Consider the following 26,390-nt stretch of genomic DNA (forward strand, 5'->3'; position numbering starts at 1 on the left):
AAATCCGCATCCTTGAGTGGCATAATTAAGCCAACCTATCCCCCAGGGTAGATAGCACTAGGTTGACAGAAGAATCTTTCCATTTGACCTAGCTACCAACTCTTGAGGAGGTGGATTACCTTCACCAATGGGAGAACCCCTCTCGTCCCTGTAGGTAGTGTCTACACTGAAGCACTACAGTGGTGAAGCTAAGTTGTTATGCATAAAAATGAGTCTGTGAATTCACAAACCATGGGAAAAAGCCTCCCAATAACTCCCAATAAAAAAGCCTCCCAATAACTGGAAGTTATTTCCAGTCCCCAGAACCCTAATAAAACCTCCAGAAGCTATTAAGAATCTTCACTGTTGAAGATTCACCAAGCTTGCTTCTCAAGAAGGGACAGAACTTGCTAAATTACTTCACAGAGCATAATGTCTCCATATAGGAGGGAGTATGAGCCCCGTTTCTCCCAAACCAGAAGGTACTCATTCACCAGACTACTCCACTAATCAGTGTGTATATTAATGTCACATTCTGGGGTGCAATCCAGACCAGGGAAGGGTTGTGTCACTGTCTGACATGTAACCCTGAGTGCCTCAAAATGCTCTGCTGGTATAGCTCTCTTGGCTGGACGCTTCCAGCCAGTGTACAAGCATGCCCTGAGTGTCTGTGTGTGTTAAGCAGCCCTGGTTCAGCGTTCTGATTCCAGCAGCCTGCTTGTAACATCACCGCACACACTTTGGCCTCCCCCAGCTTTGGTTACACCTGGCAAGATGATCCAAACACCCCCTCTCCCTCCCCAGTCCTGAATTTTCCCTAAACTGTGTGTTCTGCAATGTCCAGCCCTCTCTTCGACCATTCAGAGAGGGAGTCAAGTTCATTTGTTCCTTTAAAGAGACCATACTCAGCAGCTGGCCACATTAACTGGTGTTAACATTCACTTCAAATCAAACACAACACTAGGTCGGTTTAGATAAAAAGAAAAACAAGTAAAATAAAAGGAAATGGGATTTTAAGTGAGTCACATATAAAAGATAGAGTTAGGAATGATTACAAGCAAATAAAAGTGAAAAATGCTTTCTAGAGGCTATGTCTTAACAAAACAAACCACAGCCTTTGTTCAAGGTAGTTTCCTTACCAATCTACCTACCAGCGAAATGGCTGACCAGCCCGTCAGGATCTCCCATAGAGTCTAAAGTGCTCGGTTCCTTTGTCATCTAAGATGAAAGATAGCTTTGGGTTCTTCACCCATTTCTTTTATAGTCCAGTGAACCTTTGAAATGGATTCTTTTAAATGGTACCCCAAAAGTAAAGCCCATTCAAACTGGGGGGAAGATGACATGGAGTCTGGTCATGAAGGAAGTTCCATGCTGGTTTCTTCCCTCTCTGGTGTTTGCTAAAATGCATATTGATCTGTTTTCTCAAATGTCTTCCCCTTGCTATGATGCTGAGTGATTGTCTCCTCCCCTTTGTCTAGGGTGGGAGTAACTTTAGTCCTGCCTGGCATATACACTTTGATAATATAATTTTCATTATGTTTGTAATTTGAATTTGCCCTCCATGCATACACCACACAATAATGTCAATGATCAATATGTTGGTAGCTTTCTGTTGGTATCTTACACCACACCCACTAGATAAAGGTAATAACAACTGGTCAGTCCTGCTGAAACTCACTACCAAATGCCAATGAGCATCTTGCAGGTGCTGTTAGGATCACAATTAAAAATGTTGTTCCTGTACTAAGAGTAATCATAATACTGTACATTGTGCTTGGGAGCCAACACGCAGCAGCCTTACACTGGAAATTTCTAAAAATTACATTCTAACAAATGAAGCATGTGTACTCACAGAGAGAATATGAGAGCGGTGATCAGAAAAAAATGTATATGTTTATTCAGTACACCATCGTTTCCTTTCTCTGTCTTAAATGAAGTAAAGATGCATGTTAGCAAAAGAGCTAGAATATTACTTTCCGCATGAGATATTTTAAGTCAAGCAGTGACCCATAAATATATTGTGAACATGTCAGCTGTGGTTTCTGTCGAAAACGCAGATTTATATTTTCATTTTTGTTAAGCTTATAACCCAGTAGCATATATAGATCTTTCTAGCAACAATATGTGAAGCGTGTTTCTGTGCTTTATTAAATAAATGCCAACACCCAGATCTTTAGTGCTACGTGTATGCACTATTTTCTTGGGGTACAATCCATAGAAAGCATGGCAGTAAAAAGAATTATTTTTTTTATTTGGCATTTTGTGTAGCAGAAGTGTGGAAAAGTATGCTTGACTATGAGCTATATTAAGGAAATCAAAATCATATTGTATATATCTTTAGTGTCTGGTAGCATACTTTTTACAAATCAAGCAGTCACAGATTATTGATACCAGTAACAGTATTAATCTCTTGAGTTTCATTTCTTGGAGCAAGCTTATTATTTCTGAAGGATTGATGAGTACGATCTAGTACATAATGTTAACTGACTTGGATCTGATTGCCTTTGAGACTACTTCTGTCCTTTGGCCTTTAACCTTTCACTTCATCAAGTCAGTTACTATTGTCTGAAATTACTTTGAGATGCTTTGCCATTTGAACTCCAGTGAATGGATGACAGGGCTCTTTTTCTGAGGAACTCAGTCATGCTTCTGCTGGGAATGGGGTTCTGTCTGGTCCTGTAATTGTGTTTGGGGGATTTCTTTGCATTATATTGTTTAACTGTTGTCTTTAAATATTTTATATATATATAGATAGATAGATAGATATATAGATATATAAATAAAATGTCAGCACCTTGAATTGGTGTCTTATCAATGTTTATATTTTTAATTACAGTCAAGACTGAATACAGTTTTTCTGGAGATATGTTGTTAGGTTCTCATACTAAATGGTCTGTATTATATTTCTTCAAATTCCAACTTCGCTAGAGGTACTAACATTATTTTGCAGTAGTCTCAATTCTGTTGATTAGATGGGTTGATTCATTAAGCACTGAATCCATTTGAACTGGTAGCACAATGTTCTGAAAAGTGTACCTACACACAGATATTTAGGTTTCCTCTTTGGAATTTCAGTGCTCACAGGGAAAATTTATTGCTTAAAAACTAGAAAGCTGAGAATCATTTATTATCTTCTACCTCAGGTTATCCCAGAAGACATACGTAATAATCTTGTCGAGGAGCTTGCTCAGCCACGCCGAATCCCCAAGAGGTTAGATGAATACACACAAGAAGAAATAGATGCCTTCCCAATGGTCTGGACTCCGTAAGTATCTTAAAAACCTTTGAAAAGGACATTTATGACTGTAGATGTGATGCGTCAACCTTTAAAGAAACAGATGAGATCCCTCTGAGGCATGTCAATTTTTCATATTTATAAAATACATAGTTTTGTGTTCGGTTTATACGTTCAGTTATATTTGGCTTTTTTTTAGGCATGGATTTTCTGCTTGAGGAGGAAATGTCTGTCGTAGAAATAGAGCTCAGTGGCAACTTTCCCCCCTCTTTGTTTTTCATATAAAGAACTTGGGCTGAAAATTGTATCTGCCCATTCCTGGTATATGACTCATAAATGTAGTGGATTCTCATTCATAGAGAGATCTCCCTTAAACTGCGGAATTGCTTTATATTCTACAATCTTTAGACATAGCTGAAAAAAGCCTTAACTCTTTATCCTATAAGGTGAAATAATATATGCAAATAAAATATGATTTCTCTCTGGATATTATATGTGGGGAAAATTAATTTTACTAAACCACAGACCTTTAGACCGAATGTTTGGCAGAAAGCATGTCATTCATTCACTTTGATGAAAACTTTCTTTTCCATGGAGATGTGTTTTTGTTTTTTCTTTTCCCCACAAAGTTGCAGTAATACATATATTACATGTCAATGTCAAAGTATGTTTCAGATACTAGATTAAAATTCTGGGGAGAAAATTCTAATAATGTTGCAGGGAAAATCATCCCTACCAACCCCTATTCTCTCTGTCTCTTTCTTTTTCCTTCATAACCCTCTCATATTGCCCTGCTTGTCTCCTCAGGCTTTTTGGTCACAGTGCAAAAACATTGTATATCAAATTAAACTGTATGACAGCCTCCATTTTCAAATATTACTAAATAGTCATTAACGTGCATGAAATCCAAAGGAAAAACAGTATTACCAGGAAACAGTGTGTTGCGGGAAGTACTACAACTAAATTATGGCCTACTGTCCTTTAGCCTGGCGGGGGAAAGAAGCCCAGGGTGGGGGAAGCATGAGATATAACTTCTGCAAAACTTCCAGCTTCCCAAAAATCTCAAGCATTTACACTCCCCAGGTCCCCTGCCATCGGAGCCTTGTTATAGGGGAAGTATTCGGCACCTTGCTCCCTGCCCCACCTTTGTAACAACTTGCACAGATCTTGATCTGAATATCCTGAAAGGTACATTTACTTTGCAGCAATAATCTATGATAATTTCTGCCCTAAAAGCAAATAGACACTGAATTTATCCCAGAATTAATCCCTGATGTATCCATGAACACACTAAGAAGTTTGTGTAGAATATACCAAAACTTAGTCAGACAAAATATACCCAAGTGTACGTATGTGTATACAAGGTATTTGTAGTTTTAAAAAAAAGTCATGTCATTCTTTAATTCAGATTTAAAATGGGTGAATTTTAATATTGGCAGTGCACATCCTGCAGTCACTAATTATTTCTTTATTAGTGTGCTTTGTGATTTAGGAAGTGGCATGGTCTCAGGGCAGTGAGTGAGAACAGATTCTGTGGTTTGAAATGTAACTTCTTGGGAATATTTAGACTACCAAATGCAATGTAAAGACAACATGGAATTACCAACCAATGTAAATATCACTATTACATTCATAACAGTTCTACTTATTACTATTCTTAATATTGCACATTTGTGTCGCATTACTGACTGAGTCCCTAGTCAGGGTTAAAATCCCAGTATGTTAGGCACTATATAGATGAATGTGAAGAGACAGTCTCTGCCTTGGAGAGGTTACAATCTAATAAAAAAACAATAGAAAAGAATGGGGAAGACCATATTTATATAGGCTAGCCATGCAAGTGACATGATGGTTCCAAATCATTTAAAATTGCAAGGGTTTTGTTAGTTTAATATATAAATAAATATAAGTGATTCCGTATCTCAGCAAGCACTACAGGTCCTCTAACTAGCCAGCATAGAATGCTGGGATAGGGAATTGCTGATGCTTATTTGTATCACCACTATAATTTTAAAAAGATTATATTGAGAGGCAGCAGGCTGTTCTTTAAAAGCGAAGAGCCCAATATTATAAACAGTTACTCCTCTCATTAGTCCCACGCTTGGTCTCATTGGTTCCAGTGGGACTACTGGTGAGAATGAGTATCCACATGGGAATAAATAGTTTGCAAGATGACACTCTTAAACAGTATAGCAGTTTGGTTTTGAGAAAGCATAGGACTATGTCCTGTAAAGTGTTGTACGCTGCTGTCAGGTGCTGATCACCCTTGGGTCCTATGGAAATCAGTCAGAGTTGAAGGCAAAGGGCAGGCATGCTCTTTACTTTGTAGGATGAAACCCTTCGTACTTACACTTTGACACTAGTATGTAATGGACTTACTTTTAGATTTAATGTTTAGGTGATTGCTGCAGATTCTTAATATTGTATTGTAAACGTGATTTAGATTGTATTTCTACTTAGTAATGATAAAGCAGTGGGTAATAAGCAAAAAGTCTTTTCAAACAAAGCAATTAATTGAAAACAAAGGAAGGAGGAAATACATTTTAAAAGAGAAAGTTCAAAAATATGTGGAGGCACGTCATAAAATGTGGGTTATGAAGAGAAGAGAACATTCTACTTCACAGAAATAGTTCCATCAGTAGCTTCTCCGTATAGAAGAGGAACGGCAAACTGTTAAAAAAATATTTTATTTTTACAAGTAAGAGAAAATCACAGTTTTTAACATGAAGTTAAACAAAGAAAAGTCACTAGGCTCCTTTTTAAAATGTATTCAAACAGTATTTGCCACCCACAAAAAAATAGTGCATATTTTCTATATGATAGTGCACATGTAAATGGGAATAGTCATCGGTCACACTTGACAGTAAATGCAAAACAAAGGATGAAACTTCTCCAAAACATAATTTGATATTTTTTTAAAGAATTACACATACCTTTGAAAAATAGGACTACATAATATAACTGGACCTGTGAGAAGGATTAATCTGTATACTGGGACAGGCCTGTACAATTCCCATTACATACTCATAACAATGACCTAGCCATGTACAATTAAGAAATCACATTAATAAGTAGTAAAGATTTCTATTTTTTGTTTTACATCGATATGTAGGATTTTTATCAAAGTGGGGCAAATAATCTGGTAACATTCCAATAATTATCCGGTATGGGGAGATGTTTTCAACTGAAGCATGTATGAAACTCCCAGTAAAGGTAATCAGTTACCTTTGTAAATTGTACATACAACAGGAGAATCGATCCCATTAGTCAGTACCATTTGTCTAGTATTGAACACAATGTAGAAGGGAATGAAGATCTGTCTGATTGTCTGTGTCCGTGAAACAGACACATGGAGCTGTGTAGGAGCTTATGCACATAAGTTATAAAGATCAGAATATGATTCCTCTTTATAGAATTTTTGCATTCCTGTATTTTTGGGGGGCGGGGGGGAATTAGGAATATGACATCGTGAGAACTGCATTGCTCACAAGTTTGGTAATAGAATACAGAGTCTTTCACTTGTATTTTTTCACATCTTATCCCAGTTTGGTAGTGGATGTATAGCTGCTGTTCAGTGACCCGTGTAAAATTATTTGATGTTCCTAATGAGCATGCCACATGTTCACTCAGCTTGCAGCTGCCCTTTAACACTGGAACTTAGTGTGTTGAATTCCTAGGCACTAGGCCTTTCTTAGGTGTCAGAACCACTCAACAGGGGAGAGAATTGTGGACTTCACGCAAGAGAGGACTAGTAGTGGACGTATAGTTTCCCATTCCTACTCGTTCCCATCACTATTTCCATCCAGGAAGTGCTCAGACTATTTACTTTAAGGCAAGCCAGCAGTATCCTAGGGTAGACAATATCATGTGCTGCAGAGGGGCCCAGGGGAATAGGAATGGATGTCTGCCTTCTGTCACCCATCAGTGCCATTAAGGTGGTTTCGGTTTTCATGTCCTGGCCTGAATCTAGATTGTGTCAAGTTTAGGATGTTATCTTCAATTAAATGACCTCAAAGTTGGCCTTTGGCTAACTTCTCTGTGAGCTTGCTCAGGAACAGATGATTTGACACAGTAAAGTTTCCTGTCTCTAAGAATGGGAGGAATAATAATAATAATTTTAAAAGTACTTCCCTACTTCACAGTGGTGGGGTGAGGAAGAATACATTAATGAGCTATGGTGCCTAATGATGGGGACTCCATCAGTAGTTAGAGCAGAAAGAGGCTCAGTGGAGCCCTGAAACTAAAACTTAGCAAACTTGTAAAATAACATCTCTGATTTAAACTACCCTATCTAGCTAAGTAAAACAAAACAGAGAAAGACCACTTAAAAGGACTCTCATGGTCTGCAACAGGCACAGTTCAGTTCGTCTTACTGCTCTTACTGGCCAAAAGGAATTGTGTGGAAGTTGGGGCTGCTGCCCTTATATACACCTTGGTGGGAGGCCCTGGGAGATAGGCAGGGTAAATATCCAGCTCCAGTATCCCCTGTTTTTCACCAGCTTCTGAGCTCTTATGCTGAGGCACAGGTGTCAGCCCAAGAGGGAGACAGCATCTGATTTCAGTACTAATTTCAAAGAAAATAAGCATAGAAACTACAAAACTGAAATGATATTTCAGTTGTTCCTTAATGACTGATCAAGTTCTTGAGACTTGAGGATGACAGTAACCCCGCATATTAAAAATGGGCCATGGGACATGACAGACAATTGTGGACTAGTTAGCTCAACATACTGCAGAGGAAATGTTAGAAAGACACTCATGTAAGGCTGAGTTCTGTGTATTTAAAAAAGAATGTTTTCATGCACGCTACAAAATACAAAGGAAAAAGCAGCCTTGTAGTAGTGGTAGTAGTATTTTATTTAATTAATTATTTATTAAATAAGCATTTCCCTGCAGTGTTTGCAGTCCAAACTTAATAGAATTGTTCAGGCACATGAGAACTTGAAAGTGACCCGATGAAGTGAGCTGTAGCTCACGAAAGCTTATGCTCAAATAAATTTGTTAGTCTCTAAGGTGCCACAAGTACTCCTTTTCTTTTTGTGAATACAGACTAACACGGCTGCTACTCTGAAACTAGACTAGCCAGTTTCAGTTAAGTTTCCACTGTTCTAGCTGACACTTACGGAAAAAGTAAACAAAGATCAGCCATAGTGGAAAGAAAATTAGATTTCAGATATTCTTTCATTTTTAATCATCCTAAATTGCAATAACATACTCACGGGGGACTGATTTTAGCCTTTGCCCTGGCTGTTGTATGTCACTCTGTTTTGGAGTTGCAAGGGGCAGGGAGAACTCCCTTAGGGCAGGAGCAGCCCAGAGCTGACTTGACTGACCTGTTGCTGGCCTCTCCCCTCCGTTCACTGTTACAGGCCCTGATGTTAGAGGGGGGAAGGAGCTGTGCCTGTAGCACCGATTGCTGTGTGGATTCTGGGCTGCTGCAAAGCCCGTAGGCAGCACAGGAGCCATAAATCAGAGTGACCCCTTGGCCCATCCAGCAGATCAGAATCCAGAGGGCACAGAGATAGGGTAAACCCACCTCTGCGCCTGCTACCCTCGCTTGGACCTTCTGCACTATAGTGTTTTACAAACGTGATTTTTACCTTGACACCCATTTTTAACTTGATCCCATTAAAAAAACACTGTGGTTTGCTTTAGTGCGGGAGCACGTCTTAATTAAAGGTTTCAGAGTCACCACCTTGGTTAACTGGCATGTGGAGGGATTTGAAGATACACTGGTTTAATAGGCAAAGGAAATGCAATTGTGGTTCTATAATCGGATGTTGATAAGGTTTTACATTAAAAATTACTGGCTAAGAAAAGAGATCATGGTACAAGAGGGAAGATATTGTCTCATTGGACAGAGAACTGGCTGAAAACCAGATAACAGTGAATGACTGTAATTGGTAAATTCCATAGTTGGAAAGAAGTCATTAATGGGGAACATCAAACGTTATTTTTTAGATTTCTTGTGTATAGTGTTATATGAGAATTTGATAGTGAAGGTAAAGAATGTTAAATGCTGATGGTACTCTCACTGGAAATATAACTAATAGTGCATCTAGATTTGTAATGGTTTATTGTAGGTCTTTTCCATCGTTGCCAGTAAATGAAAACTGAAGCACAATAGACAAATATAAAATGATGTCTGAGGTAACTGTAAATGGAAAAGGCATGTTTAAATAGATCCAGCGGTGCAATATACAAACCCCCAAAAAAGGATTTTGGATTTTACATACCTGAGAGACAGCCTTTCTCCCCATGCTTTATAAGCTGTATCCTGCTTGATACAAATAGAGGGAAGTGTCATCAGGGAATTCTCTATGAAGGCACTTTTCCTTAGGAGTGCTTTCCCACTCCCCCAGTTTGAACCCGTAGACCTCCAAGGCATGCTTCAGAGCCCATCTATTTGAGCAGGTGTTGGCGGAGAGGGCTGAGGCAACTAGGATAGGAATTCTGTTTGGGGGGTAGAGGTGGAAGTGTGGGTTGGGAGTTTTAATTCATATTGCCTCTACTGACTGTTAATGACTATGAGATGTGTTGGGAGGGCAGGGAGAGAAAGAGAAGGGTTCCTGCTTTGACTGAATTTGATTTATAGCTTTTCTTTATTGTGTGTTTAGATTTATTTCCAGGGTGCTCAAAGTTCTAGTCTGGTTGGATATTAAATAGAAAGAAAACAAAGTACTGATGCCATCACCTTGTACAGAGTTGCTGTTAAAAAAGACACAAATAGCTTACTCTTATTACAGCACTTTTTATCAGTAGATCTCAAAGTGCTTTACGTAGGAGCTGAGTATCATTATCCCCATTTTACAGAGGAGGAAACTGAGGCACAGAGTGGTAAAGGGACCTGTCCAAGGTCACCCTGCAGGCCAGTGGCAGCACCAGGACTAGACCCAGGTCTCCTGAGTCCCACTAGGAAACACTGCCTCCCTAGACCTGCATTCTATTCCTTGCCCTGTTGGGTGACCTTGGGCAAATTATTTTACCTCTGTGCCTCAGTTTCCCTGTCTGGAAAATGGGGATAATGATACTTGAGCCTTGCAGAAGACAAATGCTGCTGATAACGATGAGGGGATGACAGAGGCCACAGTCCTCAATGCCAAGTAGAATTTCAGTTATGGAAAATTATCAATTATTATTATTTGTATCATGAAGAACATTAAAGGACCTATCGAGGCCATATCATAGGAAAAAGGCACTGTTATGTGAAGAATTTACATATTTGTAGATTATATGTTTAAAGAATGACAGAGCTCTAACCACTAAATGCACCTTTCAAAATTAAAACTCTATGTACTTTTCAGTTCCCAAATACTTTCACCCTCAGGGCATATTTCCAACCCTAGCCTCCATTTCCTGGTTTAAGATAGCAACTGCTGTGGATGCTTTGAAGACAATAGTTGACAAGCAGCGCTGAGGCTGGGGTGAGCCTCAGTTGAGAGGACCTATATCTGCCTTTTTTACTAAGAAGCCAGGGGAAAGAGGTGACCTGCAGACTTTGACAGCTGCTGAATGTGGCTTGGAGTGAACGTACCATTAAGGCTGGGGAAGCACAAGGCTGGGAAGGAATTGTTGCGTGGCAGCTGCACCCACAGGTTCAGCAGCGTGTGTCTCCATATGTATGGTTCTTGGTTGTCTGTTAAGAGCCAACCCCTTCACTTTTCCTTCCTCGAATAACATGGCTCTCTGCTTTCAGAGTTGTATGATTCTGGTGTGGTAGTGTCCGGAATGTGCTGAGAACTATGCCACAGTGGTGGGTGGGTGGGTGGATGAAGTGTGGGATATTGCTGTAGCTGGCTCCCAGTAGTGCTCTGTTGAAACCTATTCATGATTTTAGAACAGCCCCAGCAACCCCTTCCAAGAAGCAGGATGTAAATGCTGGGGCCAGAAATCAGGGAAGTTACTCTAAAAATAAACATCAAAAAGTTGTTTGATTTTCTTCAGTCAAATTTCAGAAAGTTTACAATACATAGAGTTTTAAAGTTTCAGAAGGATTTTGGAGATTTTTCTCAAACAGCCAGAGAGGGATTATCTGGCAGATGGAGATTCTTAATGGAAACTCTTCATGAACCTAAACCCCTGGCTGGAAAATAGGCACTCACTGTGTTAGTAGGCAGCAAACTAAAGGCATTTTCCCAGGATTGAGACTCTTGTTGTGTTTCTGGAATTTACCCAGACCAAACTGGAACACATATACAGGTCCATCTTTTTATATTTGGTTGCATTTGTTAAAATTAGTAAATTATTTAAATAAACTGTCTATTCAAAATACATGTTCCTGAACTTTGGAAGTTTTGTGGAATAAAAAAACAAGACCTTCCTATAAATCCACATCTAGCAGCTTAGCTCACATGTGCATGTCTATCTGATTTACACTTAATTTTCATTTCCTGAGTTCTGAAGAGGTACCCAAAACTAAACAGTAGTCTTAGTAAAGTCTGTGTTCAGTAATTCCAAGGAAACAATATTAAAGGCACACCTTGTGTTGTGTTAGGTATGAAAATGGTAGTTTAAATATCTCCCAGGATGTGTTGCATTATAAGGGGTACAACCCACAATTAATAAACCATGTAAAAATGCCTTTTATTCTAAAATGTAGGTGTAAGGGATGTTTATTAAATGGAAAATTATAGGTCTTATTATTCTAGCTGTCAGAAGAGACTCAGAAACAAAGTTGTAAAGATACCTCTAGAGATTAATGGGCTTTAAAAATACTTTTGTGAGAATGTATTAAGGTACTGTACTGTGTTTATTTGGCGGATTTTTAAAATGCCTATCAATTATCTCTGCTAAAAGTTGTTTCCCCGTGTGCAGCTATTACTTAGACTGAAGGTCTTTGGACCAGGGATCTTTGTTCTGTGTTTGTGCAGTGCCTACCGCAGTGGGGTTCTCCCATAATACAAAGAAATAATACCATCACCTTGGGCTGTGAGCTCTTCAGATCTCACTAAGCAGGATCAGTATTTAAAACGCTGGTGCTGTGGGAACTAGTGTTAATTCAGTGGCACTCTTTCCCTTTGTGTCCGTCCTCTTTCCTCAGAACAGATACAAGACAGCCAGTGAGTGAAAAAGCTACTCCACACTTCCCTTGCCAGTGTGGCTCAGGCCTGTTCTAGAGGTGGAAGGGAAGTTCAGTTTCTGAGACAACTCAGTTCTAGGGCTGCTGAAGTTTTCAACAAGAGTTCCAGTGGCTTTTGATATTAAGAAAGTAAAATATATATATTTTGTGTGTGTAGAAACTATCTTAACAAAACATTCTGAAAGATGAAAATAATCTAATCTTGTGCCACAGAATCTAAGATGGAATTCTTCCCCCCTTTCCTCCCCGTGGATAGAGCATTGCACAGTTAGCTACATACTTTTGAGAAAGGGTTTCCTTTGCAGCATTAGGCTTTGACCATGACAATGGCAGGGTGCCAGACAAGATGGACCAGTGGTTTAATCTGTATTTTTTTAAAGAGGGATTAAAAGGTTAACAAATCTATATTTTAAACCTTTCTGCTGGTTAAAATTAATTCCATGTTCTTTGTTGTACATAAAATTCACCTTCCTGTAAGTATTTAGCCTAATGCCATTTTATTTTTACCAGATTAAAACTGCAGCTATGCAGATCAATTTTCTTATCCTCCTCAGACTAAGATATGCATGGCACACGTGCTAGAAAATGAGAGGCCCATTAATATGAAGTAGACAAGCAGGGTAAAAATGGAAATATTTTACGGAATATTTTGAAACAGGAATATTGTTGAGATACAGCAGAGTGAATTAAAAAAGGTATGTCAGCCATAAATCTGAATGTAATTTCTGTGTGATGATTTTGCTGCGCTATTTGTCCTTATCATAATAAAACTAGAGAACTTGTTTGCTCTTTATAATTTGTAAATATCCACTCCTACTGTATTTTTAAATGTGTAATTATTAACAGTGTCTTGTGGAAAACACTTCACAGCTTGTCCCTTCTTGTCTTCCTTCTGCTTACTTAAACATACTCCTCTGAGTTCAGGAGTTGGACTGAGCCAGTGCAGAATGCTCTCCATTCCAGCACTTCTCTGATGGCTCCATTAGCTTTTGCCGAATTTATATCATTTTTGAAAAAGTTTCTGTGGTTCTAAAGGAAACCCTTCCATATGTGTCCAGTACTGTCTTGCTGAGGCCTTGTCTACATACCCCTATCCAACATAGCTATGCTGGCAAAATCCTCAGTTATACTGGCAAAAGGTCCTTTTGCCTATATAGCTTATTTAATTTGTCAACAAAAGCACTCTTTTGCTAATATAAACTGTGTCTCCACTACAAGGGTTTGCTGGTATGGCTGTTGTGGTATAGCTATACCAGCAAATCCTTTCCAGTGTAGACAGAGCCTAAGAGTGGTTTCTTTGAGTTTAAGCTGTTGTGTTTTTTGGAGGGGGTGGAGGGAAAGAGAGGGTGTTTACCAGATTATGTTAAATTGAAATGAGCCTCTTAAACCGAAATAAGTTTCTACACCCAAACTCACACTGGTTTAACCAAATTAATTTGAAAATGCACCTTTAGTTAAACTGGTGCAAGTTTGTATATAGACGAGGTCTGCATTCAGGCAGCTTGAAGCATTAGCTGTGATAAACATGAAAGGGTCTCGTTCATCTCAATTCTCATTTACACTGGAAAAGGCTTTCTGGTATAACTATACTGGCAAACCCTCCTAGTGTAGACCATTTTATACCAGCAAAAGCACTTTCTTCTCTACAGTAGGGTTTTTGCTTTTATAAAAATGTTGTCCTAAATTTACACCCCATGTGACAGTACAATACCAGCAAATTTCCTACTGTAGACCAGGCCTTGGTTATCAGTAACTTGGAAGCCTAATGTTGATTTAAATATCCATATTAACTATTCCACTGAGTATTTTAGCAGAGACATCCAGCTACTCTAGAATTATGGACAAATCTTGAGTAGAATTACATTCACTTGTCTCCCTGTTACTCCAAACTCAAGTTTATATCTGTGTGTAACCACATAATTTGTTATTATGGAAAATGTTAACAATGTCCTAATCCTTGGTCTTTTATTTAGTATTGTGGTTAGGCAAATAGCTAAAATGTGTTCTGAGAAGTCCCCTTTAGCTACTGTGCAATTACGTAATAGCTATTGACTTTGGCACAGATTGCAAAGTATCTGAAAAATAGATGTAGTTCTTTTGTTTTTAAAGGTTGTGTTTTCATTAACATTTGATTCAGCGTGAAAGTCCACCTTTAAAAAGATGAACTGTTAGTAACTAATGTATTTAGCAATGAAGTATTTGCAGCCACAGCTAATTAATAAATGACACTCAAGGAAAATTTATGCCTGGAAAGAGTGCAAACTTAATTCTGTATATCTTGAATATAATTATATTCAAAAACAGGTGAATCAGAACATTTCAGTACTACAAAGGGTAAAACAAACCATTTCAATATAGTAGTTTATTAAGTATACATGGAAGATAAGTGATGAATTTTATTGTGCGCAGTACACTGTCATCAGTTAGTAATAATGCCTCATTCCTGGGATTATGATTTTCTCACAAATGCAGAACACCACCACTCTAATTCAGGTATATAGTGTTTGTATTGGTTAACAGAATTGAAGCAAAGAGTGACAGACAGCTAGATAAGAAGTGGCCTGATTTTCTCATCAGAACTTGTAACTAATTGAGTTGCATTTATCTGTTGTCTTCAGTTAGGAAGCTTTTTTATAAACTTGCTTAACAGAAATACAGACTTGTTTGTGAGCCAGTAGATAAAGATGATCTATTTAAAATGCATCTTGCTGTCAATTAAACTACACTTGGGGTTCTTTGTCTGGAAGCCTGAAAAGAACATGTAAGCTTTGAAAAGCTTTGCTCTTCAATAACTTACACCTCTCGTCATCTGAAATCTACACAGAAGAATCATACAGAGAATAATTGGCTTTCAGCATGACTTACTCGGCTCTCAAAGTGAACTCTCCATGTGTGTGCAGGAAGGAGGTACAGAAGATAAAAAGGAGCCAGTAAGGGCCAATGGAAGAAAACTCTGCCCCAGCAACATCTAGTCATGAAACCCAATTTACAAAATTTAAGCCATTTTGACACCTGTAACTTATCAGACTACCATCTTTATTTTTAGTAAATGACCGTACAAATGGGAATTTTGACAGAGATGAATTATTGGGGATTATAAGTAACAGGGAGCGTTCCACAGACAGTGCACTCCACTAAATTCTTTTCCTTCCCTGAAAACCTTGGGGCAAACCAGCACAAGTTAATTCTGGCCAAGTCATCTTTAACTTGTGTTGGTTCCCCTTCCATTCTGTCAAACCCCTTGTCCCACAAATAGTTCAAGGGCCAGTAATCAGGAAAGGACTCTGTTGGGACTGTTGCCAAGGGGCTGGAGCTGTTTCCATCTGTGTAGATGGCCTTTGTCTCCAGAAGCGCCAGTGAAATTCCCAAGCTTTGAGTGCCAGGCCACCCAGCCATGTCCACAGAGGAGCAAACATCTTCCTTGCCCCTGACAATATAATTAATTAGAATATATAAATAATTAGCAGGAAACTCTCTGTAGTACAATCTTCAGCTTAGTTAATAGTCTCCTGTGTGGGTTTTTCCCTATAATACATTAGCACTCAAGAGGCTGACGTGACTAGGGATGTAAATATCGTTTAAAAAGTTAACCAGTTAAACTATTAAAATTATATCGTTTAACCAGTTAACTGATTAAATGGAGAGGGGATGGGGCTGCTCCAGTCTGCCGGTGGGACCCAGGGCCACTGGTCCGGATGTTCGGCCGGCCGGCCGGCCAGAGGTGCTGAGGCTGAGGGTGCTCCTGCTGACCCAGGGCTGGGGCTGCTCTGGCGGCCAGGGGCTGTGGGTTAACAGCTGTGTGGTAAGACTAATGCTTACCGTATAACCATTTACTATTTTACATCCCTAGACATGACTTACATAAGCAAGCTATCCATAGAACCTTATACGGTCCATTAGGATGAATCTCACTCCTGCAGCACTTCATACTGCTGTGAAGATATAGGGGGAAAAAGCTAGGAATTCTGATCAGTAATTTCTTAAATTTCAGTACTCCAATAGTATACTTTATCTGTTTAAATTTTACAGTGTTGAATTACTAAGTGCCAGGGGACATCTGTATCTTGCATATTGGAAGCTTGCAGACAGGTTGTGATTATTCTGCAAAAAAGTTTATAGAATGGTTGTAATTATTCTGCAAAAAACCCGTAGAATAGATCACATACAACTATTACCAGCTGCCTTTCACACGGAATGGTTATTAATTTGTACGGGGTTTTTATGTGTATGGAAACTTTTGTTTCCTCACTCACTCATACTAGCAAACAAAATCTAAACCAAATTCTAACCTATAAATGCCCTTTTCAACTTTGCCATTACATTAATCTTTGTGCAAGGTTATTGGTGTACAGCTCTAATATTTTAGCTTTAAGGCATTGACCCATTTGAAAACTCATACTTGTCATTGGTAAGATTGCAATAAATATCTGGACTTCCCATCTGTATCTTGGTCACTCTCCTCAACTGATGAGGAAGGATGATTGCCTGCAGATGCTAAAAGAAATGCACTTTGAATACTTCAAAGCTTTCAAACCAGGTGTGCACTACTGACTCAGGAGCAGGCATTGACAGGTAACTTCTTTAGGAGCATTGATAATCTTCATATTTCCCCCTTTAGTGGAGACAGTTTTAAAAATCATTGTTTAGAAGACCTGAATATAATGACAAGTGAGGATGGGATAATACTTCGGGAATATGTGTGTCATTGTTCAGGGGAAATCAGGAGATCACTCAGTTAAGTTTGGCTTCATATCAGCTATTTGAAATACATCAGAATATGTACTAAGTGTCAAAACTAACATTGTAATTTTGAAAAGAGATTGTTTGATGAAAAGATGATTCTTCATTACTTTTTTTTTTTTTTTTAGCTGGGTTGGAGAGAGAATTGCCTCTTATCAGGAGCAGCATTTTATTAGCCCCATGTAGTGCAAAAACTTGGCAGACATGTAACTCCCTCTTTGAGGAGAGGGGAAGGGAAATTAGTATTGCAAATCATGTTGTGAAATTAATCCTGATGCATATAAGTTTTAAAAAAAAGTGATTAATGGTGTCCTTAAATACATAGTTTTGAAAAATTATTCTTTGACAGATTGATATATGAGAAATTCATCTTGTCAAAAAGAATAATGGCCATTTAGTATAGAAGTAATAAGCGATGATAATACACTGTTTTACAGCATTTTTAATCCAAGTATGTTAATCCAAATATTAATTTATTGTCTGAAGACTACTGTGAGGTAAGCAGTGTTATTTTACAACTGTTTATTTTGGCTCAGGTATAAAAAATGTGTGTTCTCCCTCAGCAAGTGCCCTAAACCAGCAATAAGATGCTGGACTTCTTATGGGATGTAGATTGCTGAAATCTTGCTGGTTCTATTGTGGCATAGGTAGATTAAAACTCAAATCCGGCCTTCGCAAACAGTAGCATCTCTTCTTGTTTCATTTCTGAGACTGCCAGAAACCTGCTTTTGTTTCACAAAATATTGCTAAGCAGAAAGACCATCTTAGTTGGAATGCACTGACAAGAATGTAATAAAGATGGAATTGTATGGCAAGTCTGTTGAGACTTGATTGAAATAACCATAGGAGGCCGGAAAAAAGTATTTGAAAAAATATTTTGCATCATATTGAAGAAAACAACTAGGTTTTACTGATTTTTCTCATAGTAGCTAAAAGTGATAGTTACGTTTAATCCACAATTCATCATAGTGTCTATGTGAACTTGTCTTACACTGCATTCAATTTTTGTTTGATAAGCAATTACATGTGGAAATACTTCTATAAATGTTGCATCACCAGAGACAAAATGTGAGGTTGAAAAAAGCAAAATCAGTTTGTTTGTTTTTTTATTTGTTTTTAAGGAAGTAGTATATGAAACATTTGTATGCCTACAGTAGCCCACTCAGACTGCTGACTCTTCGATAATAATTTATTTATTTATCTACCTGAGCAACTCCATTCTCAACAGAGAGAAAGAGAGAAGAACAAGTTTCATGTCTTAGCAAGGAAGACCTCAGTGATTCCTCTGGTCTTCTTAACCACTAAGGGTGTCATCCGATGGAGTGAGCTGTAGCTCATGAAAATTTACGCTCAAATAAATTTGTTACTCTCTAAGGTGCTACAAGTCCTCCTTTTCTTTTTGCGGATACAGATTAACACAGCTGCTACTCTGAAATCTACCTACATGGTGTCAGCAGAATCCTTTTGATAAAATTACAGGTCATTATTCTGAAAGCTGTCTTCATAATTAGTTTTGTTTGCTTTTTAACTCCCTTCAGTCCACCACCACTTTATACGAGGGAGGGATGTTCACAGATGCTGTCTCTTTAAGGATATTTACAAAGAGGGGTTTGTCATCTTTCTTACACAATGCATAATTAGGCTGTGGATTGGATTCCCACAAGATATCATTGAGGCTGAGTTTAGGATTTAAACAGTATAGATTACGTGAATATCCATATGTACATGAGCATGGAATAAGAAAGACAGAAAAAATTTTAAGGGATATAAACCCTTCTTTCAGGGCATAAGCCAACCTGGCATTGAAGTGTTAAGCCAGAATGATTATTTGGACCACCGCATAAAAGAGAGAGCTCCTGCAACACTGTTGTATTAATTCAGGTGGAATATATCAGCTACCAGTGTTAACATAACCCAGTCACTGTCCAGTGTTAAACAAGGCCTGGGCTCTGGCATACAGAGATCTCAGCCTACTTAGTACCATGACGCACACACTATTAAAGGTCCTTATAATATTTTATTAAAGGTACAGAAAATGAAGGAAAAACAGGTAAAGCATTTGAAATGTAAAGTATTAAATAAGGCGTTTGTTTTACCATCCTTTGTCCCCTTTCTGTGGGGAGAGTTTTTAGAAGGACTAATCCCCTTGTGTGACAGTCTCTTTAAGTGTATCAAGGATAGTAGTAATTGTCCTTTTTGAGGAAAAGAGAAGAAGTTAGTTGGATGGGCTGGAGCTGTTGTTGTTGCTATTGTTGTTAAAGTCCAATCCTGCTTCCTAAGAAGAGAAAACAAGACAAACACACACAAAATGGGAGAGAAAAGAATAGCAAAGATAGAGAATGCAGCTTCTGCCTCTGGTGTCCACTTTTCCTTGCAGCCTCACTGCTGGAAAAACACAGGCTCAGCACATAGTCTTATCAGCCACTCCTAGACCTGGCAAACTCATACCAGCTTCAAGTTGTTTAGGGTATTGTTTTCAGTTGCCTCTTCCTGGTCACAGGGTTACAGCAGTGTTGCAAAATATACAGTCTTTACTGGTTAACCAGACCCTTATTTGACAAAAGGAAAAAGGAGAGGGATAGGAAAGATAAGAAATAAGGTGGAAAAGGAACTGGACACATGGAGGGATGAGGAGGGAAGAGAGAGACCGAGTCTCACATCCCAGATGGTGGTTGGGATTCAGCCAGAGTCAATGGAAGTGAGGGTGTCATCTGGGTCCCTCCCTCTCTCTCCTGAGGCGGTCAGGACATCTCAGGATCAGGATTACGAAGGCCTGGGGACAGCAGGGGTAGTAGCCATGATGGTGAAACTCGCTCCAGTAGCCAATTTCTCCCCACCTCCATTATCTTTTTCTTTAAGGAACCCAAAAGAGAGTGATGGGTGGAATAGCCCATCCTCTCATTTTTTTGTCCCCTTATTAGGGCTAATATCAAATATAGCAATGTTGGTTTATTGATATTTGGTCTTACACTGTTCTTGTTTACCAGCCATGATCTTAACACTGTTCTTGAATTATACCAATAGGCCTCTTTGTTTGGACTACATCAGCCTTTGTCTCCCTTTGCTACCTTTTCCCATCAGCATTTGTTGTTATAGGTTATTGTGACATCTTACACTCAATTCTGACAGTTGAACTCGCAATTATGGTAACTGTGTAAGCCCAGTTATCACAGCACCACCACCCCATAATTTCCCAACCCCCTCATGGATTTTCAAACGATCTCATTCTGCTGACCACATGAAAGGGCTCCGTGGAATGCTGGTAGTTCAGGCCCTAGCACAAGAAACTTTGTACGGGACAATCACCACACTAAAGTAGTTTGACCTTATTAGCCTCACAGCATACCCAAGTATGTAATGCTGACTGTAAAAGACTCCGTATGATCATGTTTAGCATTCCACTCACACTATCTAGATGGGTATTAAACAGGCAAACTGAAAAAGGATCCCTAGCCTTCTAACCTTGACATCTTCTTGAGGAAATGATGAAATATAATGTTAGGGATTTTCCTTTTAAGTTTTTCTTTTCTCTTCCTTGTTTTCAAACTACCAATTCTTTTCATTCTTTTACTCTTTCATGGGTTCTATTTTCTGCTTTATTCTGGAAACAAGTATAGTCAAAGCTTTATCTTGATATTTACAAATACTAAACTCAGCATATGGTATAAAACACTGGAGGCCAATGATTAAGTTTGATGCTTTATTATACAGTTACAAGTTGTAACACAGTATTATGTTGGCTTAACACCCTTTTTGCAGATAATTACATAAACTCTGAATTAAGGACAAGTCTCTGAATTAAGAACAAGTTCTGCAAATAAATGTACTTAAGAGTCTGTAAATCTTAACTTTCATGTCTGTGTCTGGGAGTTTGTGTGTCTAACCTAGGCATTTACAAAACTCTTTATACACTGATGCAGGTTAAGGACTAAACAGAGGTCTTGTCTACGCTAGCCTTTTTTCCTTAGCTTCCCACTACTACCGTTGCTGATGGCAGTGGTGAGAGTGCTCGTGTAGACAAGTTGCTGTCAACTCCTAGTAGTTCTTGCCATCTAGACCTCCTTTAAGCAAGGTTAAAAGAAATATTTTTTGAAACCTCAATGGCTTCTCTACATTAGCACTCTTACTGTTGCTGTAGCTTCATTGATTGATGTACCAATGGTACTTTTTAAGGAAAGAAAAGACTAGTGTAGATGCAACCGGATCAGCCATGCTACACCTGTGATTCTGGAGCCATTTAGAGGCACAATTGGCTTAACTCGTTACAAGTAACATTATTGAATTTATGTCCTCAGAGAAGCTTTTCTGCCATCACAACTGTGGCATCGCCACCCACACGCCTGGTACTTAACTGGGTTTATTTTGAATGCATTCTGCGCAGCTATTCCATACTTCCTCACACAGGATTCTGGATAGATGAGGTTGCTCTACAGCTCACAATTTTAAGTTAGTCAGACAATGTGCTGAAAACAATAGATCCTGCAAAAGAAAATTCTGGAAGCTTTAAATTGGCCAGCATTTTCTGTGTAATGTATCAAGGAAAGTCTTACTGGATTGCTTTCACAGGGTGGGGGATAGAGTCTTCAGAATTCAGGCACATAGACTGGCACCTATATCACATGGGAAAGTTCTCTGTGACATGTCTAACCTCACAGAGTTTTGGAAAGAGGGGAGGATTAGATTTGCCAGTTTCACTGGGACAGTATAAGGATGCCTCTGTCTCCACAGCAAAATAAGCATATGCCTAACTTGTTAGAGAAACTGAACTGTGCGCCAGTCTAGGCAGCAAGCAAGGATGGCAGAAGATTAAAATTTACCAAGTATTAACTGTATGCTCTCTGGACAAAAACAGTGTTTTAGTCAGCTGTGCCCATCTCTTCCCAGTTAGGGGGCATGAAAAAATGCTGCTGTATCAACAGGGCATAAGAGATTTAAAATCTGTATCCAAATTTTGCAGCTCACGACCATCTCTCAACATCTTTTTTGCATAATTCCAAAGTACTTCCTAGTAAGGGAGAAACAGTAGCTTCATAGAAATTATCATTCGAAGAGGCTACTTATTTAAATTAGTGGATTTTTTTTCCTAGAATTTTACTGATTTATGTTTTCAAAGCTTTTTTATATGCAGTGTAACATTCCTGGGGGGGTGTACATATTGCTGGCAGACATCAGCTGCATGGATTTACATTACATATTATTGGCAAAACCAAAATTACTTCCCTTCATTTGTGCATTTTTTTTGATTGCAGAGAGGTTGTATCCCTCTCCCAGGAGTCTGCAGTTAACAACATGCAGCAGATAAATTCTTCACAGGAATATTCAGTGTTTTAAAATGCATACAGTCTTTTTCCTCAGCCAGCGCATGAAGTTTTGAACCGGTTCTTTCTAGGAGACCTCATTTCCTTTTTGAAGTAGTTAAATGATAGGTACTTTCTTAGGTTTCACTAAAACAGTTTGTTCAAATGCATAATTGCAGTGTTTTGTTGTGAGAGTGATAAAGTATTTCCCTGCCTAGTGGAACACACACCCCCCCAAATGTATGGGGTTTATCAGCAAGGAGCTTTCCTTTGATGTTCACCAATAGCTTCTAATTCTTTCCGAGTTAGACAAGTTTTTTTTAAGCTTCAGTTCTTTCTGTGACAAAACATTGATATCATCCTTACCAAAGGTACTACTTTTCAAGGCTTAGCTTTACCAGTGCCAAGTACAGTCTGTAAAGCAGAGACTATTGCTTTCAAAAAGTAAATTACCAATAACTGTTAAAGCCTAGTATGACTTCAGAAAAGGCTTTAAGAACTTTTATGTTTGTTCATGGTAGACTTTCAGCAGAGACAAATCAGCTTTTGAGCTTCATTAACCTCATACAATTGGAAACTGAGGCTTCAATTCCTTTTGACTTTGAAACAACAAAATTTAAGTCCAAATTGCAGTCTGCATGCAGAAAAACAAAACCAGAACAATCCTGAATGTGTTTTCAGATCAGTGAAAAGTTCTGTGGGACCCTAAGATCTGTAACCAGTTTAACATAATAAGCTTGACCTGCACAGACTGCCAGCTGACTGGACTGAAATGTTAAGCTGCCATTCAGAGAGAAACAAATTTCAGTGCTCAGGGTAGAGGAAGCGTTATTGTATGTGTGTATTGAATGATTTGGTACACACACAAAGACTATGAAATACTCAAAAGAGGAAACTTGTACTATGCCATGCAATCAATAGTATCTCTGGCATGGGATTTTCAAAATCCCTGAGTGTTGGCCAACTCTGCTGTTACTGAAGTCAGGTAAAACTGCCATTGATTTCAGTGGGAGCAAAGTTAGGCCAATATTGAGCACTTTTGAAAATCCCACTTTTAATTCACATCAGACACAACAACATTTTGAACTACATGAGCATGCATGGAGAGTGATCTTAGAGTAACACAGTTTGGAGCATTTCCAAAGATTTGGGGAGATATCATCTTGCAAAGCTCTGCGAAACATGGCTTTGCTTCATTTACCAGCTACTGAATGCTGGACTTATTTCAATTCCACATTATAATTGAATAAACATTGTCCAATTGTTTAAATATTTCCTTGTAAGTCCATACATGTTGTTTACAGTTTTTGCATGTGGAATGAAGACAGAGTTCAGAAATTAATACAAACAGTGCACTACTAAACTGGGATAATTGACTGAATGGTAAAAAGTCATGTAGTACATAATATAAAAGGTCAGTTGTCCCTTTTTTCGTAAAAGTATGTCTTGTAACTGTAAATTATGCATAGCAATACATGTGATAAGTAGCTAAGATCTGACTCTAGATCACCACTTCAGTTGCTTTCATATAAAGTAGTATTTCACATATGCCCTTTATACAGCTTTACAATCCATGGCAAAATGCTGAATCCTGGACATGTGGCTTTAACACCTAACAAGAAATAGTGAGATTTTTGCCTGGTTTCTGTGGAACCATCTAGGTAGATGCTTTGTGTGGTCCCTGTTGTGAATTTCTGCAGTTAGCCTGAGTACACAATACTTCTTCACTGACTTCCTGGTATTTGAATTCCATATCTGAAAATGTAGTCAGGTTTACTTTTGTGAATTGCACATGACAATGAAATATTCCAAACATCGTCTTTACTAATGAGATTCACATGAAGTCTACTGAAATAACCTTTTGTACACAATTTTGGCTTCTACGCTGAGGTCTCCACTTTTTAAAATCTTTCTGTATCTAGTTAGAATTGGAAAAGAGCTCTATAGTTACTGTATCCATTTGCAGTTTGTAGGTGAAAGCAACTGTTGCTTTGTGTTGCTTTTTCTAATAAGTTATATTAAGGCAGATTGTGTTTTAAAGCAGTTTGATGATGCTGTCCACAGTGTCCACTCTCTTCATCTCAAGTTACCATATCATCAGTTTACCAATAGACATCTTCAAAAATGGCTGGGGAGCCTGTACTCTTCCCCAGGTTCTACTGGGGGTGTCAGGGCCACATCTCATGCCACTACTGAGAAGTCTTCAAAAGGCTGGGATCTGGCCTGACCCTGTGCCCAGCAGGAGTCAGAAAAAAGTCTGCTCCTACTGCCAGTGGATGTTAACTGGCTGAGAGTGGCAGGTTCTAGTAACCCCTTTGTTTGCTAGTGAACCCCAGGACACTATGAATAGTCCAGTCTAGTTTCATTGTCCAAGCAGACTGAAATGCAAAACATAAACATCAGAAAAGATACAAAGTAAAGTAGATTTTTAAATTCTTCAGCTTTAATGGTTTTTGATAACTCAAAAGTATAGCCTAAGCTCTCAACTTCAAACTTGTCTTGTTTTGTAGAGCTTATTCAGATTTTAAAAACAAACCTAAGTTTGGAGAAAAATGAATAGCAGTATTTAGCTATTTAAAGAATGCACTCATTTAAAGATGCACTGTTACATTTGTGAAGGTAGGGAGCAGTTAACCTAGACCCGGTATCAAACAACTTGCAAACAAAGCTTGAGGCTTGTAAATTCTCAAAGCTCTGGTTTGATCATTTATTGCTAGATTTATGTGTTCATTTTTCTTTTTACCAAAAAGAAAAACAAAAAAAACCCCACCAACCATAAGGTTGAAATTTCAGGCACCAAAAGTAAGGAAATTACAATACATATGGTGGTTACAGAGATTTTAAGTCAAACAAGTATTTTCTATGCCTGCTTTTGTTGATGAAATATGATGATTTTTTTTTCTAGACCTAAAGATTATCGAAAAATGTGAAAAAGAACTGAAAGAGGAAAGGATGAGTTCCAGCATCACATTAACTTGGAAACCCACATGCATCTTAATCATCCATTCTATGTAGAGGACAGATTTTTTTTCAGGTACAAGGCAAATTTGTTTGGGGAAGATCAGTCATCTTTAGTGTAATGGAAACACCAAGCTAAACACTGATATAGTATTTCTGACGTTACCTGTTCCAGAATGTATTGCATGAATCTGGCCTTTGATGTTGAATGTTAATAAAAGGATTTTTTTTTATTTCTCTATAGAGAACTCCAGTTATCTTTCTGTGTATTTACATCTAATGGAAACATGTTGTTTACTGACACTTAAGCTATCTCAGACTAAATGCTGCAGAACTTTGTGTCTCCTTTTCTCAAGGAATAATAGTGAATAATTATGGACATTTCACTCCCATGAACTGTACAGTAACTGTAAATTAACTATTTTACTGACCTGCCAGAGCAGATGGTTTATTTTCACACATTTTATGATGTAATAGAATACAAAGTCCAGTTTTAAGAAAAATCAAGAAAAGTATTTTAGAACCTCTTTAATGCTTGCATAGCCTTTTTTGGAGCTTCAGGAAACTATGACTTGTGGTATATAAGGAAGCCATTTGTCACTTCTACATGTTCGTTTATAACTAAATATTTTTAAACTGAGTGCACATAAAACTGTATTGTGACATAATCTTTTATGCCCAGTTCTTCAGAAAACCTTTTCCAGATTCTGAAGACATGCTGAATGGAAGTCAGGAGAGATTTTGCTGAATGTGGCCCTAAGTGAATCTGCAGTTTCCATCATATTGTATTAATATTAGCATCAGTTTAACCTAAAAGTTAATCAATATTGTAAGCCATTCTCTTAGTTTTAAGACATTTTTGTAACATTCAGACAGAATGGGGACTACTCTGTACTAGCCTAAAAGTTCCCAAATTGTAATTCATAGACCACTGTTAGTCCGCTGTGCACTTTCGAGTAGTCCGCAAAGAGCTGGATGGTGACATGGTGCTGACTCTTCTTTATTTCTACCTGCTAAATTGCATTAAATGACAACTAAATATTTCCTAATACTACTTTTCCAGTACTACCACTGTTCATTCTAGCAGGAGGTTATATTATTA

The 26,390-nt window shown here is 38.3% G+C and overlaps 1 protein-coding gene across 3 annotated transcripts in view; it reads left to right on the forward strand.

Moving 5' to 3' along the window:
- Window positions 1-25,527, forward strand: part of MRPL13 (mitochondrial ribosomal protein L13) — a 51,559-nt gene extending 26,032 nt beyond the window's left edge. For 2 of the 3 annotated variants that reach the window (XR_012157104.1, XR_012157105.1), the window contains exons 6-8: window positions 3,123-3,244; window positions 12,848-12,988; window positions 25,236-25,527. Coding sequence is in view for 1 of the 3 variants with exons in the window: in XM_073330242.1 (XP_073186343.1) it covers window positions 3,123-3,244; window positions 25,236-25,260 (147 nt within the window). In the remaining 2 variants the exon portion in view is untranslated. The remainder of the gene's footprint in view (window positions 1-3,122; window positions 3,245-12,847; window positions 12,989-25,235) is intronic. The other variant, XM_073330242.1, reaches the window with a different exon arrangement.
- Window positions 25,528-26,390: the final 863 nt, after the last annotated feature.

Source organism: Lepidochelys kempii, chromosome 2 (genome assembly GCF_965140265.1).
Source record: "Lepidochelys kempii isolate rLepKem1 chromosome 2, rLepKem1.hap2, whole genome shotgun sequence".
NCBI lineage: Eukaryota > Metazoa > Chordata > Testudines > Cheloniidae > Lepidochelys > Lepidochelys kempii.